The sequence below is a fragment of the Fukomys damarensis genome, unplaced genomic scaffold, assembly GCF_012274545.1.
Source record: "Fukomys damarensis isolate Sample0158 unplaced genomic scaffold, DMR_v1.0_HiC HiC_scaffold_35, whole genome shotgun sequence".
In the NCBI taxonomy this organism is placed as follows: Eukaryota; Metazoa; Chordata; class Mammalia; order Rodentia; family Bathyergidae; genus Fukomys; species Fukomys damarensis.
In genome coordinates, this window is record NW_022900947.1 from 1,921,920 (window position 1) to 1,942,226 (window position 20,307).

Consider the following 20,307-nt stretch of genomic DNA (forward strand, 5'->3'; position numbering starts at 1 on the left):
TCTCTGGTGGGACCCCCTCTTGCTGGAGCCTCTTTGATCCCCTTACACTGGGTCCTGTCCTGTGTCACCCATCCATTCCTTAACCCCTGCCTGTCTGATTTCTGAACCGCCCTCCAAAGGACTCTTTCCTCCTGGGTTATGTCTTTAAATTTCCATCCCATTTCCTTTCCCTTCTGTTATTCAGCTTTTCATTGCTGTGACAAAATATCTGAGAGAAATAAAAGGAGGAAAGGGTGACTTTGGCCTGTGTTCCCAGAGGCTTCAGCCCATGGGCCTTTGGCCCTGTTGCTGTTGGACTTGTGGTGAGGCAGGCAGAGCATCATGGCAGAAGCACAGCCTGGAGGAAACTACTCACCTGTGGGGGCCAGGAAGCAGAAAGCTGCATGGGCTGGGGCAGCAGCATCCCCTTCAAGCCATGCCCCTAGTGGCCTGCCTCCTTCAGTTAGGCCCACTTCATAATGTGTACACACACAAACATGAGCTAGCACCACTATCTAGGGCCCGAGATTTCAATGCGTGGGCTTTTGGGAAGCATTCCCGGTCCAAACTGTAACACCTTCCTACACCCTTTGATGTTCCCTCTCTGTGCCAGTCTCATCTTCCTGGTCTGAGCCATCTCCAGTTTGCCTCCCCTATGCCTAGTGTTTCCTCTGATTCCCTGCTGCTGTTCCTCAGCAATGTCCTGGTAAACCTTTCATGCCACCCCTTAGAGCCTCTGGCATCTGGCCTTTGCTGCCTCTGTTCTGAGGGCCATCGCCAACTAGCAGGAACCCCATGCCATTGTGGATTTGTCCCATGTCCACCTTGGCCAGGATAGTAGCCAAATGTGACTCCTGAGCTCTTGAAGTGTGGCTGAGGATCTTAGGAACTTGTTTAGTTTTCAGCAACTACAAATGTAGACAGTTTTGTGGAGCAGTGGCTCAAGGACTGAACAAGGCAGCATGGCGCAAGGGCTGCCTATTCAGTGTGTGAGCACCAGGAAACCTCCACCCCATGACCCAGTCATCTCCAGCTGCCGTCACCTTGCAGTTGTGGCTTCCACTGCTGAGGTCCAGACACTGAGCTGGCACTTCTCGGAGGTCAGGGAGGGCATGAGCAGCAGAGCTGGGACTTGGAGTCCCACTGTCATCTCTTCTTCACTCTGTCCCATGCCTGCTGCCTCTGTATGGGAGCCTGGATGTTCTGTATTCTCTCCTGAGGACTGGAATGTGTGGGTTCTGTGAACACATGGGGTTAGTTGTCTGTGACCATGGTGAGCCACTTCATCTCCAAGCCTGTTTCCTCACTTGGAAAGTTTGTAACTGTTCATGCCTTGGCCCACGTAGAATTCCTGATTCTCTGTTATTGGAGGGACTGGGGTTCCAGTGGCTTTGGCCCCCCCAGACTCCCTGAGAGCCCTTTGTCTCCAGCCCATTCCTGAGCACCTGTGAGGAAGTTCTGGGCCATTTCTACTATTTAGAATTATTGTGGGAGTGAATGTCAATGACCTACTTTCAGTGTTTGCCTCTGTAAACAGGGGTTCCAAGACCAAAATGAATTGCCTGAGTTAGTGCCTCTCAATGTATGGTAAAGTTGCATATCAGGTTTTTAGTTTTTGGTTTCTCTGTGGGTTGTACTTATGTCATGTTTTGGTTTTCTACTTTAGGCAGCCTTGCCTTCTCTGACAAATCCTCCTTCCCTGAGTCCCATCCGCCGCAAGGGCAAGGAGAAGGAACCAGGAGAGCAAGCCTCTGCGCCATTGAGCCCCAAGAAGGGCAGTGAGGCGAGTGCAGGTAGGCAGTTGTGTTGGGATGGGAGGACAGGGTGCCATCTGTCCTGTGTGTGGGTAGTACTGAGCTTCTGCCCTTGTTGCAGTTGGTGGGACAGAGTGGAAATCCTGTGCATAGCACTTGAGTCAGAGTAAGTTACCCTGGGTATGCTCTCAGGTCCCAGGCTGATTAATGGGCATATTGGCAAGGACTCTGCTCGCCTTCTTTCTGATCCTTCCAGAAGCACTGCTGCAGCAGACTCCTGATTTTCAGGAAGGAGTGGATGAATGTGGGGTGAAAGCGCTGATCCCAAGGATTCTTAAGTAGGACATGGTAACTTTACATTTGGAAGAGCTCAAAGTTGACAGTGGGGGATAGAGTCATCTCTGTTGGAGGGGCCTAGAAAGTCACAGATGTGTGGAGCAGCTTCTTCACCTGGGGAAACAACGGAACACAGGGCCTAGAATATCAGCATGGCTGCACACATCAGTCCTGACTGTCTGGCTGCTCTTTGTAGGGATGCTGGGAGATGAGGGGTGAAGCAGGAGGCACCTGCTGCTCTGTCCTGGACCCCTGGCTGGATGGCTCTCCTGTAGCCTTGTCTCCTGACCTCATGGTCACCTGTGTACAGTGTAGAGGGGCGGGTGGACAAGAATGCTTAAAGCAAGGCCTCTGAAAACACTCAAGTCCCCAGTGTGTTGTTATTAACTCCAGTCCCTGTGTTGTACAGTAGGACACGAACTCATTCCTCCATCTGTAAATGAAGCTTTGTGTCCTTTGACCAATATATTAAGGCTTTTCGAAAGGTGCTATTTTCTAAGGATCTAGAGTACAGCAGAAAGATTTACCTGTTCAAAAGGTATATTCTTCTTTTTTTTTTTTTTTGGTTCCAGGGATCAAACTCAGGTCCATGTGCTTGCAAGGTCCCAAGTCCAATCTCTAATACCAAAAAAAAAAGTACGCTTTACAAATGTATCATTATGCAGCTAATCATCTTTTGATGAGTTAAAGAAACCAAGCACTCCAAGTCCGAAGTCCTTAAAACTGGAGTAGACTAATTATATACATGGTGCTAAGCACTTTTGTGTTTAGTGTCAGTCTAATATTTTTTTCCATTAAGTTTATTGGTACATTTTAGGTATATAATACATTTACATTCATCACTGAAACTTGTACCCTTACATGATGTGTCTTGGTTCTTATTTTTTCCCCATTCCCCGTGTATCAGTCTAATATATGTGCCCTTTTCCATGATAGGCTGTGGCTGAGTTGCTGGGTGTCAGCCGCGCGTTCCTCAGAGAGGGTCTGGGTTCCATCCCACACCTCACAGAATGGCTGCGCTGCCAGGATGATAGAGCTGTATCCCATGGCTCTGCTGCTTTTTACTGTTTGATGTTCATTTGTAGGGCTTAGGTTCTGCCTGTGTTTCTCATTATTTCTAATCAGTCAAAAAGTGAGGAAGGATTTGAATTTGTTTGTCCCAGGATACTTTTAGTGTGTGTGTGTGTGTGTGTGTGTGTGTGTGTGTGTGTGTGTGTGTTGGTACTGGGGATCAAACTTGGGACCTTGTGCTTGCAAGGCAGGCAGCGGCACCACTGAGCTAAATCCCTTGCCCAGGGTGCTTTTAAAAGTTATTGCCAGTTTATCTCTTTTAAACTTGACAAGTTTTTCTGTGGATCTAAAAGTTCATTTTTTATATATTTTTAAAGTCTCCCGACAATCTGATACCTCAGGGCCAGTTATAGCCAGTAAATCCTCATCACTGGGGAGTTTCTATCATCTTCCTTCATACCTCAAGTTGCATGACGTCCTGAAGGCTACTCACGCCAACTACAAGGTACTGGCCTCTGCTGCTTTCTAAATATATGTGCAAATATACATGGGTCTTATGGACTGCTGGTGCTTTCCTCATGATTTGAAGGGTGGTATGCATGTGTACACATCATACATGTTGATAAGTTAGGCCCCATCCCTTCCCCTTTGCTGCACTGGGGATTGAACTCGGGGCCTCCTATGTGCTGATCCCTCTGTCACTGAGCAACTGAGCTGTGTTTCCAGCCCTGCTTATTTTTATTTTGAGATAGGATCTCACTAAGTTGCCAAGGCTGACTTCAAACTTGTGATCCTTGTGCCTCAGCCTCCCATATAGCTGGGATAACAGGTCTGTGCCACCACCCCTGGCTAAATTAGCCTTTTGAGGTATGAATTACAATTAGTATGTTCAAGTTTGTCTTTCAGCTTGCTTTATGGTAGCTGTACAAATCTGAAACGGTACTGAGAGGAAATCTCTGTGGTTTGTGGTGTCATGTCTAGGCTTCCCTAGACCATGCTGTTTTCTGGAGTCGCCCGAGGGGGCTCTGGGGCTCAGCATTTGGCTGTCCTCACAGCTGCGGCTCATCATGGTGCCACCCGGAGTACTCACAGCTGGGTCACAGGGAGGTGGCCTGGTGGGCTTAGAGGGTGCACATGGAAATGCACCCTGGTGCCGGTCCGTCTGACACAGCCCATATTGCAGCCCCTCAGGAGAAGAGTGCACTCAGCCACAGAGGACCTGTGTCAGATGTCAGGTCGCGAGCCGCCGTGCCCAGGGCAGCTCCTGTCAGTGCAGGTTCCTGTGCCAGCGAGGGCTCCTGTGCCAGCGCAGCCTGTGGGACTTTAGAGGGGCTGCAGCTGCTTGAGCCATTTGTTTTGGTTGTAGATAGATTTCAGTTCCTTTATTCATCATTTTCTATCCAACTGCAGTTTGTTAGAAACAAAGTATGGGTCCACATTTTTTCCAAATGCCTAATAGTGGTCCCCAACATTGTTTGCTGAACAATCCATGTTTCTGCAGTGATTATTTTAAAATTCTACTTTTATTGAGCGTTAGCTCCGTTTTATAGCTCCATTTATTATTTTGTTCCATTAGTCTGTTCATCTGTTAGAAGCACACTGCTTAATCATAGCTTCACAGTGTATTTTTGAGATCAGTATCCCCGCTTTATAAAAATTTTCTCAATACTCGTATGTTTTGCACATGAACACTGCAATAGGCTAGGGCAGTTCCAGAAAATCTGGAGAGAATTTTCTAGTCAGATCACGTTTAACTTGCCGGTTGACGTAGGGAGTGGCATTGAAGATGTTAGGTTGCCCTGTTTACTTTATTTATTTATTTTTTCTCATTGAGTTTACTGGTACATTTTAGGTATACAGTACAGTTACATTCCTCAAAGGTTGCCCTGTTTAAAACATCCTTCATTACCTCCAAAGCACATGGAATTTATTTTGTGTAGTTCTGACACATTTCTTGATAAATGTGTCCACAGGTATTCCTCTTCTTTTATACTAATAGATAACATCTCATTTTAGAAGGGAGAATCATTTATAAACTTTTATGTGGCTTCTTTCCTGAAGGATGTTGATAATTTTGGAGGCTAAAAACTTCACCCACACTTTACAAAGGATTAAGACAGAGCTGTTTTGAGCGTGTTCCTCTTGCCACCGCAAAGTAGAGGTGGGCACACTACAGCACCATGCGGAGAGGGCTTCTCTGCTCATACTGCCTTTAACTCGGGGCCCGTCCCTGTGCTCCAGCCTTGCTCCCTTCCATCTTTTCCCTTCCCGAGATCGAGTCATTACCTTACCACATACTGGTGGCGAGGTTTGTTTGACTATGATGTAGGGTAGGAATTGTTTCTTTCCGTGGTGTCTGCATGACTTGGAAGATAGCCCTTTTTGTATTTCCTTTCCTTGGTATTTTCACAGTGCCCAGCACAAGCATGTGGCCAGAGTCACCGCAAGTGGGGAGCACTTGAGGGTGTGTGGGCTGTGTGGTGGAAGCACCTCGCCGCAGCGCACGGCATTTGTGTCTTTGTTGTAGATAACCAGACCACGGCGGTGCCAGTAACCGTGTGCTCTCTCCTTCCACCTTGCCAAGGTCACCTTGGATCTTCAGAACAGCACTGAAAAGTTTGGGGGGTTCCTGCGCTCTGCTTTGGATGTTCTCTCCCAGATTCTAGAGCTGGCAACGCTGCAGGACATTGGGAAGGTTTGTGTCTCACCTCTTCCCCGAGCTGTGGCCAGGACACCTGATGTGTGCCCTGGGGGCACGTGGGGATGGGACCTGATATCCAGGTGCATCCAGGAAGCAGCAGGAGCTCAGGAAGACCAGGCTCTGAGCCCACATGCTTGTGCCAGGCACCTGAGTCCCAGTCACATCCTGGCCCTGGAATGTGTGTAGGGCTCAGTTCTGTTTGTGTCCTGCTTTCAGTGTTAGTTTGTTGTCTCATATCAGCTTAGAACCAGGTTATTTTCGAAAATTGGGTTTAAAAATCTACATATAGAACCCTTTATTTTCTCATTAGAGTTTCCCTGGTCGAAAAGGGTAAAACACAAGTCCGTGAGGTGTGAGACTGGCCGTTTCCCTGCCTCAGGAAGCAGCAGAGACAGGCGCTCCAAAGTGTAGTAGCTTTTCTGTCCCACTCTCGAGTCTGTAGGAAACAGTGAAAAGTGCTGTGTGGTAAACACCCAAGACTGCATCCCACTCAGATGCTGCACTTGCTAAGCTTCTCCATCTGCTTTGTTGTATATACCGCCCCCAGCACGTATCATTATAGTACATGCCAGAGGGAGTCATGGCACACGTGTGTCTTCCTGAAGGGCAGTGCCCTTGACTCTGGCTGTCTGTCAGGGTGGTTCCAGGAGGCTCCCAAGCCCTCAATTAGCAGAACCCACTGGGGCTCATGTCCCTCCAGTAAATTGGTGATATATTCAAACATAATCCGCATGTCTTCCCATGCCCTCTTGAGGTGACTCATGATGCCTAATACAATGTAGATACGGGTCAGAGTCATTATGCTGTGTTGTTTAGGGAATAGTGACAAGCAGAAAAGAACTGTGTGTGTTCTATACAGATGCACTAAATCTTTTTCTTACCTGATCTGTGTATGGGTTTCCCTAGCTTTAAGTCACCATACCTTTGTTTCTTCTGTGATGTCCCTGTGCTTTCCCTGTGTACTAGCTGATCCCTGCATTGGTCATTTTTAGAGGCTAGGTAGTATTCTGTGTCGACGCTTTCTAGTTGTTGTCCCTTCTCTGTAAAACCTTGAGCACTGTCATTCTTTCTACAAGTTTGGTCTGTCTTTTCTTATCTCTCTTCTGTCTCTACTCTTTTCGCTACAGGGGTTGTAACTGCTGTAATGTATTTGGCTAATTCTAAAATCTTGCCAGTTCTGGGCAGTTTCTGGCTGATTGGTCACAGTCCTCACTATGGATTGGGTTTTCCTGCCTCTTTCCTGCCTGCTGGACTTTGTTGGATGCCTCACTGTGAGGTTCACTGTTGGGTGCTAGGTGTTTTTGTATTCCCATAAATCCTGAGCTGTGTTCTACGATTCAGTTTGGTCATGTATCATGTTCAGTTGGACAGGTCCAGGGCCCCTGTGAGGCAGGACTTTTCATTCTGCAGCACTCTTCTGACTTCTGCCCTGAAGGCAAAGTTGATACTTGATAATCTAGTTAAGGAATAAAAGACTGCAAGAATGGTTTTCATGCATCTGCTTGGATTACAAGACCTTTGGATGCAACTAGTTAGAATGGCAGATTGAAGAATCTTTCTTCGATTTTCCTCTGAGGTTCACACAATTGAAATGAAGCATTATTTGTCCTTGATCTCTGTCTCCAATTCACACAATGATGAGTTGTATGTGAGTCACTTATCATCTTGCTGTCTTCTCCCAGTGTGTTGAAGAGATCCTGGGGTACCTGAAATCCTGCTTTAGTCGGGAACCAATGATGGCTACTATTTGTGTCCAGCAGGTGAGAATGCTGTTGTGTTGTCCTTGGTAAACCCTCTAGGGACACGCTGCTTCTGCTTCAGAAGCTGTGGTTGTGAGCGGGAGGTGGCAAGGGGGTCCAAGCTGTCACCGGCTTGCTTCATGATTGGGCCAACAGGGGGTTATCCTCCCTCCCGGGATGTTGTGGTGTAGCACGGTGGGGGACAGAAAACATCAGAACCTGCATGGGCCCTTGCCACGTTACCCTTGTCTTAATGTCTCTGTGGGTCTGGCTTCAGGAGCCTTGTCTCAGAGCCACAGGGAAACCCAAACTTCCCAATAGCAGTGGCCTCATAAGGTCACAATGAGAATTGCAGAGGTGGGAGTGAGAGTCTTGAAGTGTCACTCATGCTGCATTAAGTCAACCTTTGGTGCTTCGATTCTTTCCTTCCAGCTATTGAAGACTCTCTTTGGGACAAACCTGGCTTCCCAGTTTGATGGCTTGTCTTCCAACCCCAGCAAGTGTCAAGGCCGAGCGCAGCGCCTTGGCTCTTCCAGTGTGAGGCCGGGCCTGTACCACTACTGCTTCATGGCCCCGTACACCCACTTCACACAGGCCCTTGCAGATGCCAGCCTGAGGAACATGGTGCAGGCAGAGCAAGAGCACGACACCTCGGGGTACTGTTGTGGTGGGGTCAGCCCCCTTCAGAAGCACAAAACAGCCAGCAGGGATGGCTTTGGAAAAGAATTTAAAAAATCAAGATGTTGGCATCTTTCAGTGGTCCAGTGTTCAGAGAAGACTGGGAAACAAAGTTGATGCAGAGATGAGGAAGGCACAGCCCCTGCCTTCAGAGTGCCTGGTCCAGCCAGTGGGCTGGGTTTGGGGTGGGGGTGCCCGAAGAGCATCTGTGCTCCTTTCGGATGGTCCCCTCCAAGCAGACCTGAGATGCACACTGTCCTCACATGTTGAGTGTGTGTTACACCCTGCTGCTCGTAGTGGCGTTTCCCTTTTCCTTTGTAGTAGTATGGTATTGATAGCACTCTTTGGGTCTGTTAGCTGAAAGCCCATCTTCAAAGTGGCACAATGGTGCACGTGTTTACAGGTATTCCAAAGGCATAGAGAATATCTACTTTGTGTTTTATAAACTTTTGGCTAAAACACACCTACAGTCCCAGCACTATTGGTAGCTGAGTCAGGTGGATCGCAAGTTTCAGCCCAAACTGGGTTTTGGAGATCTTGTGTGAAAAAAGGTGTTGGGCTGAGGTTGTAGCTCAGTGTGAAGGCCCCCATCCCCTCTTCAATCACACCCCACCCTTAAACTTTGCGGCTGAGTCTTTTCATGTAAGTTGGTTTTTGTTTCCTGGAATACAGAAAATCATCTCCCCTCCCCTCCTTTCTTCATCAAACCCAAAGCCCCACGCATGCTAAATGCACATTCTACCCCTGAGCTACCTCCCAGCCATATGTGGTTTCTTTTTTGGTACTGGGGATTGAACTTATGAGGCAGGCAATGGTACTATGTGTTCGGTACTATAGTACCAAACTCAGGTCCTTGCGCTTGCGAGGCAGTCTACCGAACCGCTGAGCTAAATCCCCGGCCCACCCTATGTGTTTTTTAATTAATATAATTATTAGCAAGGATTTGAGTTGCTACTCTGTATAGTAATAGCAGCAGAATCCTTGTTTTTCCTTTCATAAGTATAGTGATCAAATACCTGTAATTCAGGAATTTGAAAGAAAGAGTTCATATTAGAAGTCAGGAATCAAGGAAAATACCCATGTTCTAGGCTTTATGTTGGGGATATACAGACATTCCTCATTTAACGACATATGACTGTTTTGTTTTTTTTTTTGGACTTAGGACTGAGGTGTATGCTATTTGGACTTAAAACCCACAGCTTGGACTTATGACCTCCTTTTTGGGGGGATACCATTTTGTATATCTTGTTTATTGAGCCTTAATATCCTCTTTTGGGTATGGAACACCTTATTTGTATAGTACTGTAATTGTTACTGATTGTAACAATATTGTGCTACAGTAGTTTCATGTTCTGCTGTACCTTACAGCACCACATGTAAGAGTATCAGCGCAAAGCTACCAAAGTGGTGTTTGTTTCCTTGGGCCATTTCTGAGTATTGTAATGTACACACTCTATACAACTCCTCATTTAACCACCAATTTATTTAACAACCTGGTTGCAGGACTGGAATTCAGTCATTACATGAGGAATGTCTGTGCATACTATATATCCCAGTTTCAGCAATATGCCTATTTAAATATTTTTGTAGTTATACATGGTGAACATAAGCATGAGTGTGTGTATGACCACATGCATCTGCTGCTGGGTGGTTTTGCTTGTTTGTTTTTGAGCTGGGGTCTCACTTGCTATGCTGCACTAACTGGTCTGCAGTTTTTGGGCTTAAGGATCCTCTCTCCCCTCTTGAGTAACTGGGACTTTAGGCTTGCACCACCACCCAGCAATGTTAGTTTTGTAATTTCAAATATATTTCATAAATAAAAAGGTATCATTGATAGGAATATTTATTTCTTCCCCAAGAAAGCCACGTGATAAATTACCAGTCTTCACTGGCTGTCACCTCTCTCAAGCCCTCAGGCCTGGGCTGAGGAGTGAGTTCCCCTTAGCTGGAAAGCTCAGGCTGTCAGGCAGCTGCAGATTCCAAATGGTCTCCTTATCTCAGCTCATGCCCCTCTGCTGAGTGGCGTGAACTTCCTTCTCTTGACACCTTCTGTCTTGTGAGCGTGACACTGGTATGACCTGGAGGGTGACTGAATGTGAAAGAGGCCACTGATGGAAATTCTCTACCTCTCTGTTCCCCACCGCCAGGTGGTTTGATGTGCTCCAGAAAGTGTCCACTCAGCTCAAGACAAACCTCACGAGTGTCACGAAGAACCGTGCAGACAAGGTAAATGGCCCGGCTGGCAGCAGCGGCTCATGGCCTCATCGCATGAACCCAGGCGCGCGCCTCCACATTATTTGCCGGCAGCCTCTGGTGGATGTGCACTCACAGGTTCTTTCTCTTTTAACAGAATGCTATTCACAACCACATTCGTTTATTTGAGCCTCTTGTCATAAAAGCTTTGAAACAGTACACGACAACGACCTCGGTGCAGTTGCAGAAGCAGGTTTTGGATTTACTGGCTCAGCTGGTTCAGTTACGGGTGAATTACTGCCTTCTGGACTCGGATCAGGTTTGTCATGCCCACCCAGCAGTGAGGCTTATTTCTTTCCCCCGTGGTTGCTGCTTCTCACCCTCTCCATGGCAGTGGCAGGTGCAGAAGGCCTGGCTGACCCGTGTATGTGTCGTGTTCTTCTTGGGTCAACCTTTAAACACCTGCCAGACATTTCCCATGTGCTGCTTCCATACCCCAGTCCTGGATTTGTTTGAATTTAAATAGTAAGGTGCAGTATAAGTTCTGTAAAATCCAGAGACTTAAGCAGATTATTACTTAGAGCCTGCATTTTTAAGCAGTTAAAAGTTAGCTCACCTCAGCAGTGCCTGTTTGGCAAGTGCAAGGTCCCGAGTTCCATTACCTGATACCACAAAAACAACAAAACAAAACAGAAAGTGTATGACCTACCAGACTCTTCACTGAGGCTGTGCTCCTGGACCCCTGCAGGGAGCTGTGTGACCTTGCAGGAGGGTTTCTGTCCCTTCCTCATGGCCACCTTGTCTTCCTCATGCAGTTGCTGTGGTCAGGAGATTCTGGCTGTTTGTGTTGCTTCAGGAGACAGGACTTGTGCCTTCATTGATTGACATCACCTTTAGATCATCAAAATTGGACTCATTTTTGGGCAGTGATATCTGGTAACTTTTCTATGTGAGGAAGGTGTTTTTTGAGATGAAAATATTACAGTTCACTGTTATCTATCTTCACACCTGTCGACCTCTTTATTCACCTTAAAGGGTCATTCCTAGGAGAACCAGGGAATCTCTGATTTCCCCACAGGTGGGCTGAGGTAGGGCCTGTTTCTAATGAAGAGGAGTGGACGGTGGAGCTTTGCCTTGGCCTGACCTTTCATGCTTTCTTCCTTCATGAAAGCTGTCAGGAGGAAATCCGTGTACTGACCCGCTGTTCTTTACTTGGCTCCTTTGACACTCAAGGCAGTTTGGGGAAATGCCTGGTCTAGGGCCACAGCTGGGTGCCCTGAGGAAGCCAGGGCCTGACTTTCGCCTGGCAGTCCTGCAGTCTGTCTTTCCTCTTGTTGGCAGAGGTGGAAGCTGAGGTGCTTGCGGGACAGCTGCATACGGTGACCTCTTTCTGGGCTGTCCTTAGTAGGCAGAGGAAATTAACAGCTTCCCATTCTGGCACAGACTTATCGGCAGACTTGACCGTCTGTCAGAATTCTTCTGTAGTCATTCTACCTGGAACCTTTTCTCAAACTTGCAGAGATTTTTGTTGCTCCTTTCTGGTGTCCTAAGTGTCCATCCGATATTTAGCTGTTGAGAGGGACCAGCCGAGAAACCCATCTGCTCTGCTGGTCTCTGCACATGCTGACCTCACTGCAGCAAGTGCATCCCCCTGGGCCCTGGCCTCTGCCTCACTCTGGCAAAGCTGTGTCCCTGCTGCCTTCACTCAGGAAGGCTCTTTCTTGCTCTGAGCATTCTGGTCTCCTGCTTGCTTGCATTTCCCCCAGCTCAGGATGCTATATGGGGACAATTTTATAAACAAGGGTGGGAGACTGTCTACTGGAGTAGACAGACCACTGCGGTCTGAGCAGGGCTCTGAGAGTTGGTGGCTGTGAGTCCCATGCCTTCTCTGTGGGAACTTCTGTCAGTGCAGAAGCGACACAAGCTGGCTCTCCAGCCATTCGCTGCCGCTGCTCCCCTGGGCTCTTTTGGACTCCAAGTGTGGTAGGAAGGGGGAGACAGGCGCTGTGCTGCTTGGGTTGTCACTTCTTGAAGCACATGGTCCCCCAGATGTGATGGGAATGTTACCTGATGTCTCCTGGGACTTGTTATCTGTTGCCCCACTGTGGTTTCACCACAGTGTTTAGTAAGCTTGGTTTTGAAGGGGTTGCTGAAGTGCTCTGCAGCTGTCTTATCTGAATTGAGAGTTTCTTGTTTATAAACAAATTTGATTTGAGTTCTTGTTTATAAACAAATTGGGAATCTTTAAAAATATACACAGATAGGGCCAGGGATTTAGCTCAGTGATGCCTGCCTCAAAAATGCAAGGTCCCAAGTTCCATGCCCCGTACTAAGGAAAAAAAAAATACACAGATGAACAGGAAGAAAAGAAAGCTGGATTTACATTTTGGTCCTCCTATTTATGTGATACTCATATTTTCCTGCCTGCAGGTGTTCATTGGATTTGTTCTGAAGCAGTTTGAATACATTGAAGTGGGACAGTTCAGGTAATAGCATTTTGTTGCTTAAGAACTTATAACCTTGTTGCTAGCATATGTGTAATTTTAGGTTATCAAGATGAGTGTTTACTTTAAAGGACTATTAGACGTCTTAGCTGGTTTTTTCCTCCTTAATGGAAATCTGAGTAACATGGGTGTATTGTTTTGTTTTTTAATTTTTATTAAAAAATTAATGAAAAACTTTCTCTGGACTTGTATAGATATAGTTCTGCATCTGGTAGTTATATATGTTGTGGGTTTTCATTTCACATTTCAAAGCACTTAAAGATGATAATACATTTCTAAATGAATCTAATCTGGTGGAACACTTCTTCTGATCTTAGAAAAAGTATTGTTTAGATAATGTCTTTATTGAGAGTGATTATGCACTTTGCATACATTGACTACAGCTTTTCCTTACTAGACATTAAGGCTTTAATGCATCTTGTCATGCCTGTCACAGGTTTGTAAGTACAGTAACTATGATGATGTGTCAAGTTTCTGAAGGTCTTAGTAGTTTTAGTTTGTGAGCCAGTGGAGAAGGAGAGTCTTGGGGGCCTAGTTGTTTTCTGTTACTTAAGGCACCCTGATGTAGTTTTGGGCAAGGTGCTATTTCTCCCTGAGTCTGTTTCCTTAAGAGGGAAAGGGCGGGTGGAAAGCTGGGAAGATTGTACCTGCTGGGCAGGGTGCTGCCTGGAGCCCTCCACCCGCTGCTGCTGTGTTGCCCTCCCAGATAGCCAGCTGACCGAGTGGGCAGAGCCGGCAGGGCCATGCTATAGGTGGGGTTGACTCAGGTTGCTGGGGCTGCTTCAGCTTCAGGCACTGTCTCAAGATTGAGTCTTGAATTATTCTGTATTGTTTATGTTGATCGTATGTCTTACTTATAAAAAGAAACGGCTAACTGGTTGTCTTTATTTCCAGAGAATCGGAGGCGATTATTCCAAACATCTTTTTCTTCTTAGTATTGCTGTCTTATGAACGATACCATTCAAAGCAGATCATTGGAATTCCTAAAATCATCCAGCTGTGTGATGGCATCATGGCCAGCGGGAGGAAGGCCGTGACACACGGTAATGGGGTGCACCTTCCCTGTCTTTAGGGTCGCAGTGTGTCTGACCGCGTTAATCTTCTTGCACCCACTTTCAGTTCTGAATGCTGGCTCTGCACTGTGTGGGGCTGTGTGTGTGTGTGTGTGTGTGTGTGTGTGTGTGTGTGTGCGCGTGCCTATGTGCATGCTTCTGCCAGTTAACAGATGTTTATGAAAAGGCCACATTGTATACTCCTAGGAGTTTAAGGTTTACTTAGGAGGAAAAATATAAGAAATGCTTAAGTACAAGGGCCAGGGATTTAGCTCAGTGGTGCTACCACCTGCCTTGCAAGTCCATAGTTCAATCCCTGGTACCAAAAACAAAACAAAACACTAAGTATGGTATAGACAAAGAGATATAAATGCTACTGTTTATGTGAAACAAAATTTTTAATTTTTAAAATATTTATTTTTTGTAAGGCTGGGGATCAAATCCAAGGCCTTCAGACATGCTAGGTAAATGCTACCACTGACCTACACCCCAGCCTCATCAAAGTTTTAAATCCAACCTACCTACCTTAATTCACATTTTTACTTGTTTTCCAGGGGTATAGGAGAATATAGTTGGACTTTGAGTTGGGACTGTTTTGTTTCATTATTTCACAGCAGTTTAAAGCAGGGACCCAGTGAGTATTCAGCTGCTCAGGCAGTTCCTCCCAGCCTGTGGGAAGAGGAGGAGGTATGAGTTAAGATCACAGTGTAAATCCTTAGGCCCTTTAGAATTCATTGTTCAGCATTTCCCCTTTGTTAGCCCATCCCTGCTCCTTTGCCAAGAGTCTAAGCTTTTGCTCTTTGCTAGGGATTCGTCCTCAGACCTTTACAGATTCCCAGACCAGAGAATGGCACTGCCTCACCACACAGGGCAGTGTTGCTGCCTCTGCCTCTGCCTCTGCCTCTGCAGGGACAGCAGGGGAGGAGCAGTGCTGAGAAGCAGGGTGGGGCCTCGCTAAGCTGCTGCCTCAGCTGACACTGAAGGTTTAGCCTTCAGGTCTCTGGGTTTACTTGGAAATGCAAATGTTGAACATGGGAAACTGAGGTTTCCTGGACTTAGAGGGTCTTTGGACAGAGAACTCAGTGTAGCCAAATCCAGTGCTGTCTGTTAGGATGCTTGGTTACCCAGAGGAAGACCAGCGAGTGTACCTGGGTGTGCATGTCCTTAGGGGCAAGAACGAGTCTGTGGGGGTGTCACAAAGGGTCAGAGTGAGTTGTGTGTGAGACTGAGAGTCTCTGTACTAGTGAAAGTCATTTGTTTTATGGTTTTGCTGTGTGGTTGTAGCAAACCAATGAAATTAGTTTGACTCCTGTTTTGGACCAATGTAAGATCTAGAAAAATGTTTTATCTTAATGAGGGAGTGAGTTCATTTAAAACATTATATCTAAACTATCAGTAAAATGTATTCTATAGGAAAAGTATCCATTGTCTTTTTAGGTAAATCAGATAAGTTATACATGAGATCGGGGTGCTGAAAGTTTGATTACTTGAAAGTTTTATTATTTTCCAATTGACTCTTGAGGGCCAGGAATTTAGCTCAGTGGTGCAGCCACCTGCCTCTCAAGTGCAAGGTCCTGAGTTCATCCCGGTACCAAAAAACAAACAAATTGACTCTTGAATTTGAATTACTTTTTTTTTTTTTATGTACTTGTGAGGCAGGCATGGTGCCACTAAGCTAAATTCCTGGCCCTTGTATCACGTTTTGTTTTTTTTTTTGAGACAGGGTCTCACTATGTAGTTCAAACTGCTCTGGAACTCACTGTGTAACCCAGGCTGGTCTCAAACTCACAGCAATTCTCCTGCCTCAGCCTCCCAAGTGCTGGGATTACAGTTGTACGCCACCACACCCGGCACCTTGAATCACCTTTTATTAGAAGTGATGTTACTTTATAGAAGTTCTAGAATCTTTTTCTTTTTCTTTTCTTTTGGTCCTGGGGCCTCAGATCTGTTTGAGAAACTCTACCACTGGCTAATTTTGAACCTCATTCATTCATTCATTCATTTTAGTTTTTGAGGGTCTGTCTCACTATGTAAGCTTGAACTCATGGTGATCGCTCTGCCTCAGGCTCCCGAGGACTGGGATTACAGGTGTGCACTTCCATGTCTGGCCCAGTTGTTTGTTTGTTTGTTTTTTTTTTAAGAAGTCCTCACAGAACTGTGAGTGTTCAGGGCAAGAGCTTGACCTTCCACATTGGTACCATGATGATTTCACAGCACTTACTGAGAAACTTCCTTCATCCTTTATCACAAACAAGTATGCCTTTGGGTTTCCTTTATTTCACAGAAATATTTTAGAGATGTGTAGATCTGTCTAACAGACATCATTGTCTCATAAGGTCTTAACAGTGTGCTTTTGTACCCACAGCAATCCCAGCTCTGCAGCCCATAGTCCATGACCTTTTTGTGTTAAGAGGAACAAATAAAGCTGATGCAGGGAAAGAACTTGAAACTCAGAAGGAGGTGGTGGTGTCCATGTTGCTGAGACTCATCCAGTACCATCAGGTAGAACGGAAGCACAGTGATGGTTAAGGACACCTCACTGTCCCTGGCTGTGGGGGAGCACCCTGTGGTCCAGCCTGTGCTCAGCAGTGGGGGAGCCCTGTGGCAGGAGGTGCAGTAGGCCCATGACGGCAAACGTTTTAGAGCTTTCAAAGATACAGTCAGCCCACTGCGGGCCACGCACCCTAGGCTCCCACCACTGTGGTAGGGTGTGTCTTTAATGCCGCACAGCTGCCAGGCTGACAGTCCTGACGCTTTTCTGGTGTGGCAGGGCCCTGTCTTCCAAAGCAAGGACCAAGAATCAGTTAATGGATAACATCACCTTGGTAGAATTCTGAAAAATAATAGAAATCTCAAGTATGAAATAATTTGAAGTCTTTTTTAATCCCCTGCTGTTTTGACAGGGCTGTGATCTTGTACTCTGAGCTGATTGCTGATTGATTTGAAGACACTTGGAGGCAGCCCAAGCTCATACGCAGCTTTCTTAATTTCTGTTGTAAACTTGTGCTGCTGTGTAACCCCCACTTACTTTCTGCATTTTCACTATCTTTGAATCTTCATAAAAGCATAAGCTTTCCACAGGGAAATAGTACTTCCTTGTGCACTTAATGTTTTGATCAATCTGTGTAATACTTAATGAATGGTGCTTAATTCCCTGATTGTAGTAACATTTCAAGCACCACAGAGCATTTTGAGAGTAAGCAGCTGTACTCAGTGAGCCAGCGTTTCCTGTAAGCCACCAGGTCATAGCATGGCAAGCTTCAAGGCCACATGGTCTCATCACAGGCCCTGCTGTCTGCCTTTGCAGCGGTGTGGCTGGGGCCAGGGAAACTGTGCTTACAGAAGCAGGCAGTGGGTGGCACTGTGAAGCGAGTGCCATGCAAGGGACAGTAGGAGACGCCTTCTCAAAGAGCACGAGCGTGAAATGGATGCACATGGACGTGTGAAGGCAACTTCAGGACAGTTTAGTCAGGCTGTGTTTGAGTTTCCCCTGAAGTTAATGATGATTTCGTTTTGTGCCTTTTCTCTGATCGTGAAGTCTTATAAATTCCATGGCAATGACACTGACCACGTGTCACCTGAGCAAGAGAAAATAGAGGAACTTGCTGGGTCTTCCCTTGCATGTTCTTGTGACTCCCCTATTCACATGTGGGGTTGGGGCTATATCCATTTCCTCTGTCCTCACGGAGCTGAGCAGTGAGCCCTCTGCTTGGATCTCAGAGCCTTGCTGCTGCCCGGGACCAGTGTGAGAGATGGACGGAGGTGTAGGGACAGTAGGGTGCCGTGGGCCAGGCAGCTTCCTTGGTGTGTAAAAAACTCGGGCTCTTGCAGGTGCTGGAGATGTTCATCCTCGTCCTGCAGCAGTGCCACAAGGAGAACGAGGACAAGTGGAAACGGCTTTCTCGGCAGGTCGCCGACATCATCTTGCCCATGCTTGCCAAGCAGCAGGTTTGTCACTGCACTTCTGGCTCATTGTCATGCAGTAATTATGATTTACTTCAAGGGGGATCAAGATCCTGGTCCAAAGGGCTTGGTGGCCAGCTTTTCATCAGATTGTAATGTATTCTCCTGTGATAGTTCTCTGCAAGGTCATACAGCAGATGATTCCCTTTATTTCTGCAGTACCTTCCAAGTTGGGGTTGTCAGGAAAGCAGGGCTCAGGGCATCGTTTTGGTTTTCTAGGTCACATAGCTTGAGAATGCTCGGAGTGGGGTTGTCCCACTCTCACTCCACAGCTTGGTACTTTCCTGATTCTGGTCATGCAGATACTTTGATCTTTAGTGTTCCAGGTTTTTCCTTGTCATATATAAAGTAACAGAGTAGTTCCTCATCATTGAATCGGAATCCTGCAATCAAAGAACAGGCCTGGTTGTTTATGGAGATGCTGTGCAGCAAGTGGTCTGGTCGGGCCCACCACGGGTAGAGCCAGGGTTCCCCTGGTGCAGAACCACATGGACCTTAGATGTCTCTGCACGCCAGTAGCTTCACCTTCATACCGGGGAGATGTCAGGGCCTGCTGCAGGTGTGTGTGTCCTCTGTGGTCAATCCAATTCTCAGCTTCCCAAATACCATGATTATGGGGATGCGCCACCATGTTGGAAGGGAGCTTTTTTATGTGCACAGTTTGCAGAGGGTGGAGATTAAAGGCCTGAATGCATAGGGAGTGCTTTGCTTAACTTGTGCCACTAGGAAAATTGGGAGGTAAAACACGAAGCCCTAAGTATGGTACCTGCTAGTTGGGTCAGTGCAGTGTGGGTTACATTCCAGCGTGGTGTTGGCACATCGCACGCATAGCAGTAGGTACATTACACATCAAAGCAGATTGAAAAGCACATTGGAGAGCTGTCCTAGAGTGAACATTTTGTTGGAAGGAGGGTGAGGGGTAGATAACAGAACAGTAAATTAGAGAAGTATAGAAAATATCAGGTGACAGTAGGTTTTCTGCCGAAAAACCATGGAGGAGAGATGAGGGTAGCATTGGGGTTGGAAGTACTGTTCATTTGGTGACAGGAAAGAGCCTTGTGTAATAGCTGACATTGAGCATGAAGGAAAGTGAGGGGTAGTTCTTGCAGATCTGTGGGAAATTGTTCTAGACAAAGCAGACTGTGGTGCAGAGACCCTGTTAGGATGTGGAGGCCAGCCTGTAGGGTGGAGGCCAGCCTGGTGGAAGGAGGCCAGCGTTGTGCATGTGGTAGCAACATGATGTGGTTGGAGTTTTATTCCCAAGCTAGACTACAGGAGGAGGTGATGGTGAGCAAGGAGGTCCCTGGGAGGCCCCATGGTGGAGTGGCCATTCATGGCCCTTTGAAAGTAGGACCAGCAATATATAACAGATAATGTGGAGTGGGAAGAAAACGTCCAAAGGGGAAGGGGAACTGCGCACAGTAGGGAAAAGGAAAGGGAAAGGAAACAACGTGAGAAAAGGAAAAAATGGAAACAAAGTCTTTGTGAATAGGGAGAGGTGGAGGGGTTGAAGGGAGGGCAGGAGAATTGGGAAAAAATAAGAACCAAGATGTATAAAGGTACAAATTCCCAGTGATGATTGCCATCATATTGTATACCTAAAATGTACCAATAAACTTAATGAATAAAAAGAAAGAGAGAGGGTGGGGGAGAGAGGAAAGGAAAGGAAGAAATGCCAGCAAGGTGTTCTGGGGGCTCAGCTGTGGGAAGGTGGGAGCCAGGTCTGGATATATTCATTGGCACCTCCTGGTAGGTACTGTGGGGTGATTCTGGCATTTGGGTGCAGGGCTGAAGCTGAAGGGAGACTAGCTGAGGTTGCAGTCGACCAAACCTAGCTGTAGGTGAGAAGCCCCAGTGTCCCAGATCCAAAGCCTGTGTGTGACAGGGGCAAAATGCCTGGCACCTGCAACTTCAACAAGTAGAGAATTATTTTGGCTCACAGTTTCACTGTATTGCGTGCATAGTCAACTGGCTCCAAATCAAAAAGGACCTGAGAGAAAATAGCTGCTCACCACATGGCTGCTTGGAAACTGAGAGGGGAGGAGCCAGGAACAAAAAGGAACGCTTTCAGGTCCCACACCTGGTGACCACCTCCAGCCAGGCCCCACCTTTGGACATGAGGTCTTTGAAGGATGTTTGAGATCTAAACCTCTTAAATTAGAGATCTAAACCCCTTGTAGTCCACTCATAGGTCAGGAAAGTGTGGAGGAACCCGTTCAGGGGCTTGGAAAAGACAGCCAGCGTCAGAACAGGAGACCATGCAGCTGTGGGCTTCCCAAAGCCATGTTTGAGAAAGATATCCTTCTGGACATGGTGATACACACCCATAATCCCAGCATTTGAGACTGAGGCAGGAGGATCAGGAGTTCCAGATCCACCCACAGCTGAGTTTGGGCT

At 46.8% G+C, this 20,307-nt stretch overlaps 1 protein-coding gene across 1 annotated transcript in view; it reads left to right on the plus strand.

Annotated features, from left to right (window-relative positions):
- Htt (huntingtin) overlaps positions 1-20,307 on the plus strand; it is a 105,351-nt gene that overhangs the window by 43,422 nt on the left and 41,622 nt on the right. Inside the window, exons 26-36 of the mRNA XM_019210296.2 lie at positions 1,646-1,772; positions 3,458-3,585; positions 5,665-5,775; positions 7,464-7,541; positions 7,953-8,176; positions 10,346-10,424; positions 10,549-10,710; positions 12,822-12,877; positions 13,790-13,938; positions 16,313-16,449; positions 17,779-17,895. Of these exons, the coding sequence (XP_019065841.1) occupies positions 1,646-1,772; positions 3,458-3,585; positions 5,665-5,775; positions 7,464-7,541; positions 7,953-8,176; positions 10,346-10,424; positions 10,549-10,710; positions 12,822-12,877; positions 13,790-13,938; positions 16,313-16,449; positions 17,779-17,895 (1,368 nt within the window). The remainder of the gene's footprint in view (positions 1-1,645; positions 1,773-3,457; positions 3,586-5,664; positions 5,776-7,463; positions 7,542-7,952; positions 8,177-10,345; positions 10,425-10,548; positions 10,711-12,821; positions 12,878-13,789; positions 13,939-16,312; positions 16,450-17,778; positions 17,896-20,307) is intronic.